Below are 14,730 nucleotides of genomic sequence, written 5' to 3' on the forward strand. Positions count from 1 at the left end.
TTTGTAGGAATCAAGCATTATACAAAAAAACAGTCTTAAGATTGAATTTAAAAAAGTTGGACTATTATTTAAGGAATTTTGCCTGTAGAGTTGGCTCTCATTCGATATTATTTAAATATTTATTATTTTTTTGTGAAATTTATCATTACTTTGATGAACTATAGATACCATAAATATGTGTTTCTGAAGGTTTTCTTATTCAAAGAAACACAAATTTTTTATATATTGATTTTTGTCAACATCCCCCATACACTCGTCGCACTGTGGATTGGGCTGAAATTTTGTGTTGAGAATGGAGCTTAACAATACTATTTTCCAGTGAAGAAGGTAGGATTTTTTTGAAATATTAAAATTTAACGATTTTATGGTCTTTTTTTCACCGAATTGTGTTTTTGGAATAAATTAATTTTTTCAACCTAATGCCATTTCTTCACACAAAATTTTAGCCTAATTGGTTAAAAACTGTAGGAGTTAGCTGGTGTGATCATTTCCATACTACCTACTATACTTATATCTAAAATTTCTGTTGTGGTCCATCTAGAGTTCATTAGCTCAATGGAAACATTCAATAATGCTTTGATAACAAAATCTCTCGGACTGCCTGACGTAAAATTATAACTTTCAAGAAGGTATCAAAGGAATTTGCCATCCACTCCAAACATTCTAATAAACTAAGCTTAATTGAGAAAGTTTTTCAATTGCTTTGGTCTGCCCCATAAAACTCTCTTCAGATAAAAGTTTTTGTTTTTTATTTATAGAGGACCCTCAATAAACTATTCATCATTTAACCTTTTAATTAAGGTAACTTTTATTTTTATGTGAGTACTGAGTACCCTATACATATACTCAAATCATTGAACCCCTTGATTAAAATTTAAAAAAGCAATCCCTTAAAAATGTTGATCACATTCTCTAAAACTCACTCCACTTTAAAATCATATTCATTTGCTTGTTTTTGTTGTTATAAAAATACGAGCATGACCAAAGACCAGAACCAAGGTGAATTCCTGTAGCATCATAAAAAAATACCCACATCCAATTTTGCATTATGAAGATAAATTAAACATTATATCTATATGTGTATGTATTGTACCTATATATATTTTAGTATTATGGCTTCATAGAGATGTAAAACAGTTTCAGAATACAAATTACTTTCATTATCCCTCAAAACATTCCTCTCTGAAGGACATCCACTCTCCAGAAATAGTAATTCCAATGTTACCCAGAACAAATGACACTCAAGTTAGTGGTGACATAAAGAACGGATTGCTAAAACCCCAAAATTGTGTCCTTAAAATTACTATAACCTTTTTCTATATAGATACCTACCAGAAAATAGAATAGTATGCGTGCGCGCGAAGACGAGCATTTTAACGGCTGAGTAGTCTTTTGGGGGGGACAACTCTGTGGAGATATTAAAATGAACCCTAATTCCTTACGGTATTTCTTTTCAGAATTCACAATGACACAAAAAAAAATAACTTGGAAAAAAATTGTGTCTTTCTTTTCTTCTTACCCGAACTTGAAACAACCTTCTTCTTTATTTTATATTGTTCAAGCGGCAAGTATGGATGTCATTTCTGAAAAACCCACTTGTGCACCCTGTTGTCACATTGAATGGGGAATCAGAGATAGATATACTGTTAGGGAGGGGGTCCATAGATACCTTCATACCTCTAAAAAGTCAAATGAAGAGACAAGTTTGCTGAAGAGATCATGGCGGGGGTTTTTGGTCGGTTGGTTGGGTATTCAAAGTTTTTGATTCAACATTTGTATATTGAGGGGATTATTCATGAGTTGTTGAGAGTTGAAATCTCAGGTCGTTCGTCGTCGTCGTATAGTTGTCGCTTGGATATTTGCATGACTAATTTTTTATCTCTGCAGATGGTCTTTAATTGAATGAGGTTTTCAAATTGAAATTGTTTCTAGCTTAGTTGGTTGCGGAATGGGAAGGTATATGGGGCGTTTTGCGTGTAACCTTTCTTAGATTTTAATTAGCAGTTTGATATATTTTTTAATTGTCTTTCTTATAATTGAACTGGGGACTATATTTAGAATTCATTTAAAGTTTATTGTTCGGCTTTGGAATACCGTAAGGGTTCTTTTTTTGTATATCAATGAAAAGACGAAAATCTTATTAAATTATAAATTTTATATGACCTGTCGGTCTAAAATATAAAATTCAGAATTGGGTCGAATGTGTTTGCTCACTTACTTACTTAAAGTGACCAGAATCTGAAGGTGGCGCTACAATCCACCGTGGATTGGAGCCTCTACGAACAAGCCGGTACCAGTTTCAAATCGCCAAGTTTATTAAGATCCCCTTCCAATTCCGTGCGTCACGTTTTACGCGTCACCTTCTTCTGAACTAGGAGTTCCGTCACAGGGCATTGTTGCCCATGCGCTCTCTACATGACCCGCTGCACCCTTGCCCGTTGTAACATCTCCATGATGCCCGTTGTAACATCTCCATCAAGAATTTTTCTCTCTCAAAACAATCTTAGAATCATCTTTAAAGTACATGTCTTTTCACCGTAGAGCAGGACTGAGCTGATAAAAGTTTTGTATATGGGTACTTTATTTAGTCTTGGGTAGGGAAGCTTTAGGCCTCGAGAGGGGGTATTCGCAATAAAACGAAAAAACTGGCTCTAACGTGCATACAAAACCAAAAACTTGTAAAACACAAAACACTAAATTTGTATTTTTTGCCTTAAGACTTTTCTAACGCCTGGAACTTGAAACAAAAAATGTATACTTCCTTGTGCAATTTTTAATAAAATTTCTTATGATACACTTATGTTTTACACAAGACCAAAAACGGAGAGTAGAACATACATATTTTTTAATCAAAATCCACCGAGGACAAGAGCCTTAATTTGCAACGGAACTATCTGGGTTGATTCTCTCGTGAAGGGACTGATCAAGCTAAAATGTTTTTAACTCCACAAGAAACCTTAGCATTATATTTAGACCATGGATCTTTCAGAGTAAAAGTATAATTTATAACTTTCAGTTTGCACCAAGATGGAGGCAACGGAAACCACTGCATCCGTTGACCTCCAAGAGCTCTCTCAAACAAGATAGAATTTCAAATTATTTCACATACTTTTATTTACATTTACAATATTGTTTCTTATTACATACCTACAGAAATCTTCACTAAATGGAAATATTAAATCCGCTTAGGCAAACAATTTTTTCACTTAAGCGTTTTCACTTCGAGCCGTGGTTTTTCATCTCTATTACAAGGGGCATTTTGACCAAGCTTCGAAAGCGGACTTTTTCCTAGATATCACTGCTTTGACTTAATCGCTCTTTCTTTTTTCTTTATCGCGTTTGTACTCTCCTCTAGAAGTTCCAAGCAAGTTCACAACTGGGGTCTTATTTATATGACTGTTTAAATTTTCTATTTTGTTGCCACAAGTCTTGAACTTTTTTTGGCAAAATCCAAGAATGTACAATATGTAGTCTTTTTTTTTTAAACTCACACTAATTCCATAGGACTCTCTGTCAAAAAACTCTTGATCAAGACACGGCTTCATTCGGTTTTCAGGGTTGTCTTTCCATAATAGCATTATAGATTATGGATCTTTAAATAGTTGTTTTTAGATAATGTCAATTATTTCATTCTGCACCGAGTAGTATCTGTTGGTTCAAAGTTCAACGACCTACAAGCAGTTAAAAGTTTCTCCACCTGGCCCAATGCAAAAATTAATAAATTTTGTTTGTAAATAAACGGCCGTGAACATTTTTTCCGCAGAAGTGTGAGTAGGTAGTATAATTTGATAAGAACTCTTGTCAAGAAAACAATGTCCTTAAAGAAAGGGAGTGTCCCTTTCAAGTTTCAAAATGACAAAACTCATTATAATATTAATTTATTTATAGCTACTCCCTAGGAAATTGAGGTTGACCGTACTTTTTTTTATATCATGCATTCAAATAATATTTTCTTTTTTTTTTTTTGTAAAATAGCAAGTAATTAAAATTGTTTGTTCAACTCAACAAAAAAGTCAACAGCTCCATTCACCCAGAAAATTAATATATTCAATGCAAATTTATTCTTCCTTCAAATTTTGTTTTTTTTGTTTTATTTTATTTTTTCGTTTTCTATTCGACTCTTCGCAAAATTAATTCCAATAAAACGAGAAGAGGATATATGTTTATGAAGGTATATTAGTAGGTTAGGGTATAGGTATAGGAACTTTTCTCAAGTGGGATTATAAAAGTTTAGCACCTCCAACTACCACTCTTGTGCGCAAAAAACCCCAATTATGAATTGAGAAATCATAATTTGAAGCAAAAGAATTAAACAAGCTCCCTCTGGAGTACCTTAGGTGTAGGTTACCCAAACCTCATGAAACCTCCTTTACACACAATTTTCAAAGCATCACATCCCCCTGAGCAGGTTCAAAAAGCCATTATATTCCCCCATCCGTGTGCTTAAAAACTTCATCACGAACGCCTCTGACACCACCTCAAAAACTAATAAACGAAAATAAAGCGAGCGTTCTGGCATGAAAATCGATATTGTTAGTTGAACCTTCGAAAAAAAAAATGAGGGAGCAGGCTTGACAGAGAGAGAAAGAGAGTGAGGTATTATTCTACCGCGTCCACGACTACCAACGTCATTAATTCTTTTTTTTTCTTCATCGTTGTTTTTTGAGCTTGAGTGTACCAAAATGGGTGCGAAAATAATGTTCGTAATAAATTACGAACTGCAAATTTTCCTCGTTTTTGGGCACAAAAACTTTGATTGCACGGTTAGCACGCAAACCCATTCAAACTGAGGGGCTATGGTTGCCACTTTGTTTTAGTTTGAAAACCGGATGCATTTTTGTTTTATATGAAAAAAGGATCTTTTGAGACTTGTGGATTTTAAAATGGAACATGGAACTTGCAGAGATATTTTTATTAAAGTGGCAACCATGCATATGACCGAATTGAAATCACTCTCCATTCTACTGTTTTTTGTTTTAACCAACCCTTAAAGCTGGCATGCAGCACCCTCTGTACACTCCATAGAGAGGTATTGTAGATATGTAGAGTGCTTGCTGTTCTGTTCTGCTATGCTTCGATTGCTGTAATTGAGAAGCGATAAATTGCAATGGCGGCGGTGGTTTCCCATTGCGATGCACCTGATTCCCGTTCGTTCGAGGGTGTTCGAAGAGTAATTCCATTTTGTCGAAAATAATTCGGAGCTCTATCAACGTTTTTTAGGTCAAAATTATTACCATTGCTTCGAGATTGGACTGTATGCGGAAGAACAAAGCTCATGTAGAGGCGAGGTAGATTTATTGAACTGAAGGTATATATGAGCTGAGCTGGCTGAGAAAAATTATGGCATTTTTTTTCGATTCCTCTCTCTATACTTGCCCTCTTTTGGTTTTTTACTTTATTATTTTTTACTTTTTTTGTTTCTGCCCAATAATGTCCTTCTGTCTATTTATTACCTTCCGCTTGGATTTAAGTTAAAATTTTTTTTTCCTTGTTTTATTTCATTGAATTCAAGTTGATAAAGTGGAATGTCTGTGATTTATTTTAATCTGTGAGCTCATTTTGTTGAAGAAGAGTAGGTTGTAGTGCGGTGGGTGGCAAAGGTGAGAAGGTGGATTTCGTTGTGTGTTGTCGTCGTCCTTGATGTTGTTTTAATAGAAATTTTGGCTAGGCAGAAGAATCAACAGTCTGCTGTTGGTGTTTGCTTTTGCTTGTCATGCGTTAAATTAAGTTTGCTTGCGGATTCAAAATGGGTGGATTTTTTATCTTTACACCTAGGATAATAAGCTCATGGCCTCAAATTATATTTGTGGGAAATTTAATTGAACGTGACTAATCAAGGTGTAGAGTTTTTGGAAAATGTATAAGATATCCTTTAAAATCGATATTAATCTGACGTAATTTTATTTGTTTCTATAGTCAAGGACAAGAGTTTAAACTTTAAATTTTGTTTAAGTCGGATAGGAGACCCTCGAGTTATTTAGCTTATAAGGTTAGATGTTAAAAACAAGCCAAAATTTATTGTTTAAATTGCACTGAGGTGCTTAAAAACTCGGCGATACCTTGTGTAAATCCTCGCCCGGCTTCCACGCCTTTTCAGGTTGCGATTAATCGGCAAGTTTTTCTATCGAAAAGGTAAAAAATAAGTCTTTTGAAAAATTAATTAAAAATATAACGGTTCAAAAACTGTTTGCGAGTCTCAATGATCACTTGTGTGAAGAGGATACAGACAAAATGGAAGTGCTTCAAGAATTTTTATGTAGTTTGTATTTTCTAAAATGCAAAAGTGTGAATTTGGCTTGCTTACTTGACTTTCAAAAGGTTTTTTTCAAAAAAAACACAATAAAAGTTTCATGAATACCTCAAATAAAAACAATTTGATTCGAGCATGTTGTCTCCCCCCTCCATGTTGGAGTTCATTAAAACAAAAAATTCTAATGACTATATATAGTCACAGATATGTGGAAGAACTCCACAGATCCATCTTGCGTAAAATACAACCCGACCAAATGCGGTTTGTTGCTGAAGAGCGGTAAATTAGAGCCAATTTGGTTTGAAGGTGATCCTACGCCAATAACACTGTAGAAGAAATAGTTTTAAATGACGGCGAAGAGGAAGACGATTTTTTTTTTCGACGAAGAAAATTAAGTTTTTTTAAATTTTATTTTGGGACATCTCTTTGAAAATGTTAGCAAATATTATTTTTTTTTAATTAATATTTCTTGTTCAACTTTATTATATAAAATTCTTAAAGAAAAATGTAAAATGTAGATTAAGTATTCTTTGAAAAAATAACACAGCCACACAAAAAAAAAATAAAAGTTCCGACCTGGGGTTGCGACTAAGTTTTTCATATAGTTTTTGGGTCGCTAAAACCAAGTCCGAAGTCCGTGATACGGCTTTTCGTGACATTTTTTGAGGTTATCTCGAAAACCTTACGTGATGGCACAAAACGGACTTCGGACTCGGTTTTAGCGACCCAAAAACTATATGAAAAACTTAGTCGCAACCCCAGGTCAGAACTTTTATTTTTTTTGTGTGGCTGTGTAATCGAATGATTCTAGTTAATAATAAAAAACTAATGCATTCATAAAAAACTATTCAGATTTTTTATTTTTTGCCAATAACATATCACTGAAAATATTAAATGGTACGTTTTTTCACCTACCAATATAACTTTAGCTCTAGTAAATATATTATACATTTTGGTTTAAAAAGAAGTGATTTTAGTGTTTTTTAACATTTGGGTAGGGTTGCCAAGTCCATAATTATTGATTTCGAAAGAAATATGGTGTATAATTTAACTTTTAAAGGCATTAAATGTTGTTTACTGTTTTTTTCATTAGGATTGCCACATTTGTAGGCTTACGTTCCTTAAATGTATTATTTTATTAATTTTTTTTACTTTATAAACTCTCGTTTGGCATTTCAAAACTTTTTTTTTATCTGGCTAAACAACAAGGATATGACAGTATTAGTTATGTGACAACTTTTCCTTTAAAAGACCACCTGTGTACCAAAGGCTTTTTAAAAAGGGAGAAAAAAAGCGACGGTTAGAAAATCCAAACAAACAGATTTTCATTCTATTCTACCATTCTAAGGATTAGCACAGAGGATGGGGTTCTTTGCTAACACTTTGCGGTTTAACTATCCTGTTGTCGCTGTTAAGTAAATTAGGGAGGGAAAGAACATTTTTGAGGACTGTTGAAAATACGCCCTCAGAGTGTTTATTACTTTGAGTATTTTATACTTTTCTTAAAAATGTTGTTAATGTCGTTTTCGATTGGTTTCACTCAAAAATTCACTCATTCTGAAATCGAATGGAACAGGTCAAATCGCTTCCACTCAGTTCTGTTTTTTTGTGTTTGTGTGAAATTTCAAATGTCAAATATCTGATTTTTCTTTCAAAAATCCTCAAAATTCGAAATATATTATTTGTTTTCTTGCAAACGAAAGACATGGCATTAGACTTAAAAAATTATAAGCTAATGATCGAAGAAAATGGTAATGTGCAACAGTTTGGTGGGGAAGTTGTTCTGCAAAACATTTTAAGTGAGTATATAAAGCATTTATTAATTTGAAAAGAAAATAAGTTAACAAAATCTTTTTTCAGCTCATGAACTTTTTTCGGCACCTTTTGAAGAGGTCGCGGGTTTTTACAACCTTCAGAAAGAAAGTAACGAAGAAGCAGGAGAAGTTCGGAACGAAAACATTTCAGGTAAAATAATATGCTAATAGTACCCAATAACAATACTAATATAACGTCTTTTATACAGAAGTTTTCAAGTGGTCCGATTCACAAACTGAACTCTTATTAGAGTTATACGAAGAAAATAGTAATTTGGTTGGACCAATGAAAAAACACCGAAACAAAAAATATATGTGGTCGTACATAGCAGAGGAATTATTGAAAAGTGGAGTGAGGGTATCGGCAGATCAAGTTGAAGGTAGGTTCAAAACGGTGCTAAAAAAAACGAAGCTCGTTTTTAAAAATAATCAAACGACGGGGGCGGTGCGGAAAGATATTCCCTTTCCAAATATAATGCAGAAAATTAAAGGGAATGATGATTCCATATACCCAGAAGTGTTCATCGGCCCCAATCGAATGGTGAAGAAAAACTATTCGTGCATGAGCCTACCTTCAACTTCAAGACAAGCTTCGCCCCCACTCCCACTACAAAACTCTCCATGTGATGTATCCGAGAATCGCTCTATAAATGTCGAGATTCAAAATGAAGATGAAATTCCGGAACTTCTTCCGACCGAAGATCCTCCAGCAAAAAAGAAAAAAAAATGTTTTAATGAAAGAATGGTTCTGATGCTTCTTCAGGATAAAGAACGTCGTTCCCTACGCAAGGAAGAGAATAAAGCAAAACGGCACAGTGAGCGTATGGAACTGTTGTCAAAACACTTCCAATGTTCGAAATAATTGTTTCTTGTTATGTTGTTATGTTTATCGTTATTTTTTAGGTTTGTTTCTTTATTGGTAAGTGTTGTTTCTTGAACTAGTTTTAGTCTTTGTTTACTTCTATTTATTTTAAATAATGTGTAAGCTGTTTTGTTGTTTTTGGTAATTAAGTATTTTTTATTAATAAATGAATAAAAACATAATTAAAAACTATCTGCAACTTGGTTTCTTTTATTCTCTCCCACTCGCTGCAAGCTGGAATCACTTTGCTGGATAACAATTTCAGTATCATCACTTGAATCCATTGGAGTGTCTAGACTTTGAACACTCCATTCGTCTCCCCCATCGATGCACATGTTGTGCAATACGCAGCAAGCAAGAATAAATTTACACATTCTTTCAACTGTGTGAAAGTCCAGCCGCATAAGTTGCCGGAACCTTGTTTTGAGAAAGGCAAAAGAATTTTCAATTGTTACTCTTGTTTGGCTTAACTTTTTATTGTATTTTCTTCGTCTTTCCGTCATGTTTCCGGTATCTTTGAATGGTGTCAAAAGATATTCCCTTAAAGGATAAGCCGCGTCTCCCAAAATATGATACTCGGATCCGCAAAGTTGTGGCAATTCCTTGCTTATGAATGAAAGTTGAAAAATTCGTGCATCATGAATTTTACTAGGGGCACCAACAAAGACATCGGTATAGCGAGTATCTGCATCACAAATATACCTTGGAAGGTAAGGGATAACAGATTGTGCCTGTTAACATACGTTGACCTGATTTTGTTTGCAGGTTTTCGTATGTATATATATCACCCATCCACGCATCCAAGTACCTTTGGAAAACCTGCAATCTTAAGAGGTGAAATTTAAATGCATTATCTTGATTAATAAGGTAAATATTATATATCTTATCTACCTGTTCAAATTTAGAAGCAACTTGAAGCTTTTCTTGTTCGGTTTTTGGGAATTTTATGTAGTTGGGTGAACACTTGAAAAAAAAATTCCAGCACATTAGATATTATCCTATAAACGCTGGAAATCGCAACACCAAATAAATTGGCCACTTCCCTGTATGAATTTTTATTTCCAGCAAACCAGAGGAAAATATACATTTGTGTTTTGGCAGATATTTCTTTTTTGCCTCCGCCACTCTCTTTCCTTTCAAAAAAAGCAGACTCCTCATACCGGACAACTATACTTTCAGCTGTAGCTCTTCGAAGTCGAAATTGTTCACGGAACTGCAAAGTAATGATGCAAATAAATAGATTTTAAAATAAAATTTTAAGTTCGTAATTACCTCTTCGTCGGAGTAAAGCTCCACAACATCAAGAAAGTTGCGAACTCTTTTTTTATTGTTGGCCGTTCTTAGAAGAAATTGGGTTATGAACTCATCATCTGATGAAGACGACGATGAAGAAGATGATGATAATAAATCATTCCATTGCATAAATGTATCCATTTTTATTTTTTAATTAATTTCAATGTCAGATAACAATAATTTGTTGAATTAAAAACAAAAACAAAACTGATTGAGTATTATTTTTGACTTTTTATTATTCATGTATTAGTGCTTCTTGAGTTTATTCTGATTTGAAATCAAGAAGAGAATTTCTCTTCTAAGAAGCGTTCTGTCTGTCAGTTTCGTGCGAATAAAACGCTTTTAGAAGGCTTCGGAATGATTCCGGACGCTTCCGGAGAGCCAATCGAAAACGCCATAAATTAAATTTGCTCGGTTTGTTTTATGGAAAATCAAATTAATATTTTATTATTATAAAAAAAATTTTTGATCTGAAACGTTCTCGTTTTATTTTCAGCAGCAACATTATTCATTGAGGACTCACGAGGAGAACCTGTGTTCCAAGGGCTTTTTGACAAAATAAGAAAACTTTTATATTTTAAATGAAAAAATTAGCGGTCTTTCTCGCCCTGTGTCGCTTTTTCTTTCAATCAATTTGGAATCTTGCATTTGATTATACGAATTGGCATTGCGTATCAAAAATTGGTATCAAATAATGAGTAATTATATGCGCGTTTCAAATACATAATTCTAAAGTGGAATATTGTCACTCAAAAAATATGTCTCCTACATTGAAGCTAATTTTGTCAATTTTTACGACTTCTACGGGACCGTTCCCAATTCCTAGCTCAAGTAAATATGACCTTATTAGGGGCTATTGAAAGATCAAAATTTCAGTCGTACCAAAGACCCAAGGTGGAAGTTCGCTAGTTTAAGGCGGAATCGAAATACCACTCCGGTTTATTTTGTTTCTTTGGAGAAGTAGAGTTTTCAACTTGCTGTTCAAATTCAACTCTCTATTTGGGATCAACTCCGTAGTTGGGCAAGCTTGAATTCATCGGCAAGTTGCATAAAATTGCTACACAGCCAATACATTTATACCTAATTCTGAGGCCTTAAAGTTTCTCTATCGCTTAATCTGCCTTTATATTGTAAGTGCCCAACTGCTGTTTGAAATAATTTTCTTAGTGACAACTGAGAAAACCAATTATGTACAAGAAAGGTTACAAGGTTTTTATTTTTTTTTTTTTTTTTTCAAATATCTACAATCTACAACATCCTTCATTATTTATGCCCAAGACAAGATTCAAAAGATTGATGGAACTTCCTCAATTTGACATTTTTCAATTGAGCTTCTTCTAGGACACAAAACAAAAATAAAAAACAAAATCAATTTAACAATTTATATTGACATAAGAAAATATAAGTCAATATTCAGCAAAAAAAAAAAAGAGCCAATCTCAATCTGTCTCCCATCCCCATCAATCAAACAGTTCATTTCAGTCATTCAAGTCTCATTCTCTCCATTTTCACACAGAAATAAAGAAAAAGGAAACATCTTGTGTATATTTTCTTCACTTGTCGTGTCGTCACGAAAAAACAATACACACGCACGTTCGCCTTCAACAATGAGTACGAGTATCTACTAATAAAAATAACGGAAATTGATTGAGTGACAATTTTGTAGAAGGTATTTCAATTATCAGACACTTGGGTGTCACATTAATTCCTATACATTTATGTTCTCTCATTCAACAAAGAAATGAAAATGAATAAAAAATCCTACAAAAAAGGACATTGCAAAACACAACACAACGAATAAATAAAACCAATATCCATCAATTATATTTCCAACGTTTTTTTTTGTCTCCACATTTTTTGCATGCATCATTTCACTGCAGGGGACCTTCTCTACTTGTTAACTAAATAGAGAGCCATTGAAAGGATTCTAAGAATGTCCTCGTGTCCGGACAATTATAATTATTTAACACCAACAATCCACTGAATTGCAATCGCAACACCAATTTCAGATCATATTTCATTTTTATTCGCACAAATGTTGATTAATGGTGAATGATCGATTTCTCCCGAATTGTTTCACCTACCTACACCCTCCTCTAAATCCTTTTTCAACCCATTCTACATGAACAAAAACAGAAAAAGTCATTAATTTCATGGAATTTTTTGAATGTTGGCACATCGCCAGCCAAGAAAACTCATTGCCAGACCAAACAACTGGTTGGTTTGGTATTTCGTGGCCGTGGTAAATGGTAATGTTTTTGGTTATGGTTAGATCCGCGGGCGGAATGTTTTCGTTTTCAACCCCATCTTTATCATGGAACCGAATTCATATGGTGACCATAGTTTTTTTTCGGTTTTTAAACTTTTTCAATTGCAACTTGTAGATAACTGTGTCGTGAGACTTTTGTTGGTGTTCGAAACCTTTTATTGACAAGTGCCCTTGGGCAGAGAAGTAGTTATTTTACTTCTTTTTATGGGCGTCCTTTGAGGATTCTCCGAAATCAGCAGGGTAACTGCATCATTTGCTGGTCAACAGGGGACTGTATTTATCCTTTTTACTTGGCCCAAAATTCCTGGTACGACTGTTTCTGTGAAATTCACTGGAAATTCTCAAAACTATCCGCTTTAAAAGTTGATGGAGAGACAATAATAACAGTCGTAACAGTGACGTCACATATATGTTATTAAATCGTCCTCATAGAGAGCTGTTCTTTTAACTATTGGATATTCCATTATACAGACTTGTGGCATTCCTGGGTTAAAAGTGTTAAAAAAGATAAGCTTTTCTTAACGTTAACGATTCTTACTTTTTAAGGGTAAACAGCGCTTTAAACCGGCGCATGCGGCGCTACAATCCATGGTGCATTTAGGCGTTAACCAACAAGCTTCTCCAGCCAGTTCTTTTCTTAGCAAGCTGCTTCCAGTTTCGCACACGAAAATGATTATCCACTTGCGTGCCCCAACCTAGATGACAATCTTCCTCTACTGCACCGTCCCACTGTATTGGAGTTGAAAACATTACAAGCTGGAGTCCATGCGCTTCATATGATCAATCCATCTCCTTATCAGACGCTGCACTTTACTTTCATGGCTAGATTAGTGACCTTGTATAACCAGGACAGTTCGAAGTTGTATCTTCTTCTCCAATTGCCATCATTGCATACCAGATCAAAAATCTCCCGAAGAGCTTTCAATGCAAGATGTTTTTATCCAACTTTGTCAAAGTCCAGTCCATGCCTCTGCACCATATAGTAGGACTGAGATAATAAAAGTCTGGCATAGGGACACCTAATTTGCTAGCGACAGATCTTTGATGGTCAGTTGCCTTCTTGTACCAAAGTTTGATTTCAGCCCTGAAATGTCTACCTAGACTTTCATTTCGCCCTTAAGTCAGAACTATAATTGACTGAAGCATCGGATGAAACGGAGGGGAACAGCGCTTGCAACCGCACTCGACGGATGAAAACTTATCGAAAATACAAAGAAAACAACAACAATTGACAGTAGCTTCCGACTCCATCCCTCAATTATGGTTCTGGCTTCAGACTTATTTAAATGTGGGGTTTGGTGTTTTTTGACGACAGCCAAAACCCATTATTGCCGCTTCCGCTTTGATGCTTATAAAAGCTTTACAGACATCACGCTGCGTTCTTTCGATTATGACAATATCGTCTGCATATGAGATCAGCTGGCCGAACTTTTGAAGGATGGTGCTTCTGTTGCTGACGTTAGATTTCTGTATAATTCTTTCAAGGAAGATGTTAAAGAAGTCGCATGATAGTGCGTCGCCTTGCTTAAACCTTTTTTGAAATCAAAAGCATCGGTGAGGTCTTTGCGGAGTTTTCTTATGATTTGGATATTATCGTAGCTGGCTGCGATCTTTCGCTTTTCGCAGATTGAACTGTCTCACTTACTTTGTACATTCGGAATGGTCAGGTCACCCTAACCGTAGGTATATAGGATACGTTGTTGCAACAAGTAATTGAATTTTTTGTGGTAATTACGTTTTTTTTGTTGCATGTTTATTGTGTGTATGCAAAAAACAAAAACTCTGCAACTCTATACTCTTGGCTGAATCCCAAACCCCTTACCGATATGCAATTTTTCAATGTTTTCATTTTTATGTTGTTTAAATATTTCCCTTTTTTTCTACTGTGATATTATAATGTGTGCACCACTGAGTGATGATTAAATCGGAAAAATTCATGTTAAAAAATAATAGAAACCCTGCCAAGTGCTGCAATATTCCAACACATTAAACAATAAATAATACTTATTAATCATATTGTTCTATGGGAACCGCTACAACCTTTTTGGTTGATAAAATAATAATAATTAGTAGGGTTCGGTGTGTTTGCGTGTTAAAAAAAAACTATAAAGGGACGGAAAATGTGAAAAAGCGAAAACGGGAAAATTCCCAATACCTATTAAGCTTCCTATAGAAGTTTAATTTTTATGTGGGTGGAGGTGGATTTATGTAGATAGGTATAGTTTTATGGTGTTTGAAATTT

General features: G+C 34.5%; 2 protein-coding genes across 4 annotated transcripts in view; one reads left to right on the forward strand and one right to left on the reverse strand.

The window, feature by feature from the left end:
* LOC129913047 (uncharacterized) overlaps positions 1-14,730 on the reverse strand; it is a 248,694-nt gene that overhangs the window by 191,716 nt on the left and 42,248 nt on the right. The window lies entirely within an intron of this gene.
* Positions 7,298-10,383, forward strand: LOC129913050 (uncharacterized). The gene is made up of 3 exons (XM_055991435.1): positions 7,298-8,049; positions 8,111-8,215; positions 8,274-10,383. The coding sequence occupies exons 1-3, from the start codon at positions 7,818-7,820 to the stop codon at positions 8,924-8,926; spliced, it is 990 nt and encodes a 329-aa protein (XP_055847410.1). The 5' UTR covers positions 7,298-7,817; the 3' UTR covers positions 8,927-10,383.

The sequence above is a fragment of the Episyrphus balteatus genome, chromosome 3 (assembly GCF_945859705.1).
Source record: "Episyrphus balteatus chromosome 3, idEpiBalt1.1, whole genome shotgun sequence".
Classification (NCBI taxonomy): Eukaryota; Metazoa; Arthropoda; class Insecta; order Diptera; family Syrphidae; genus Episyrphus; species Episyrphus balteatus.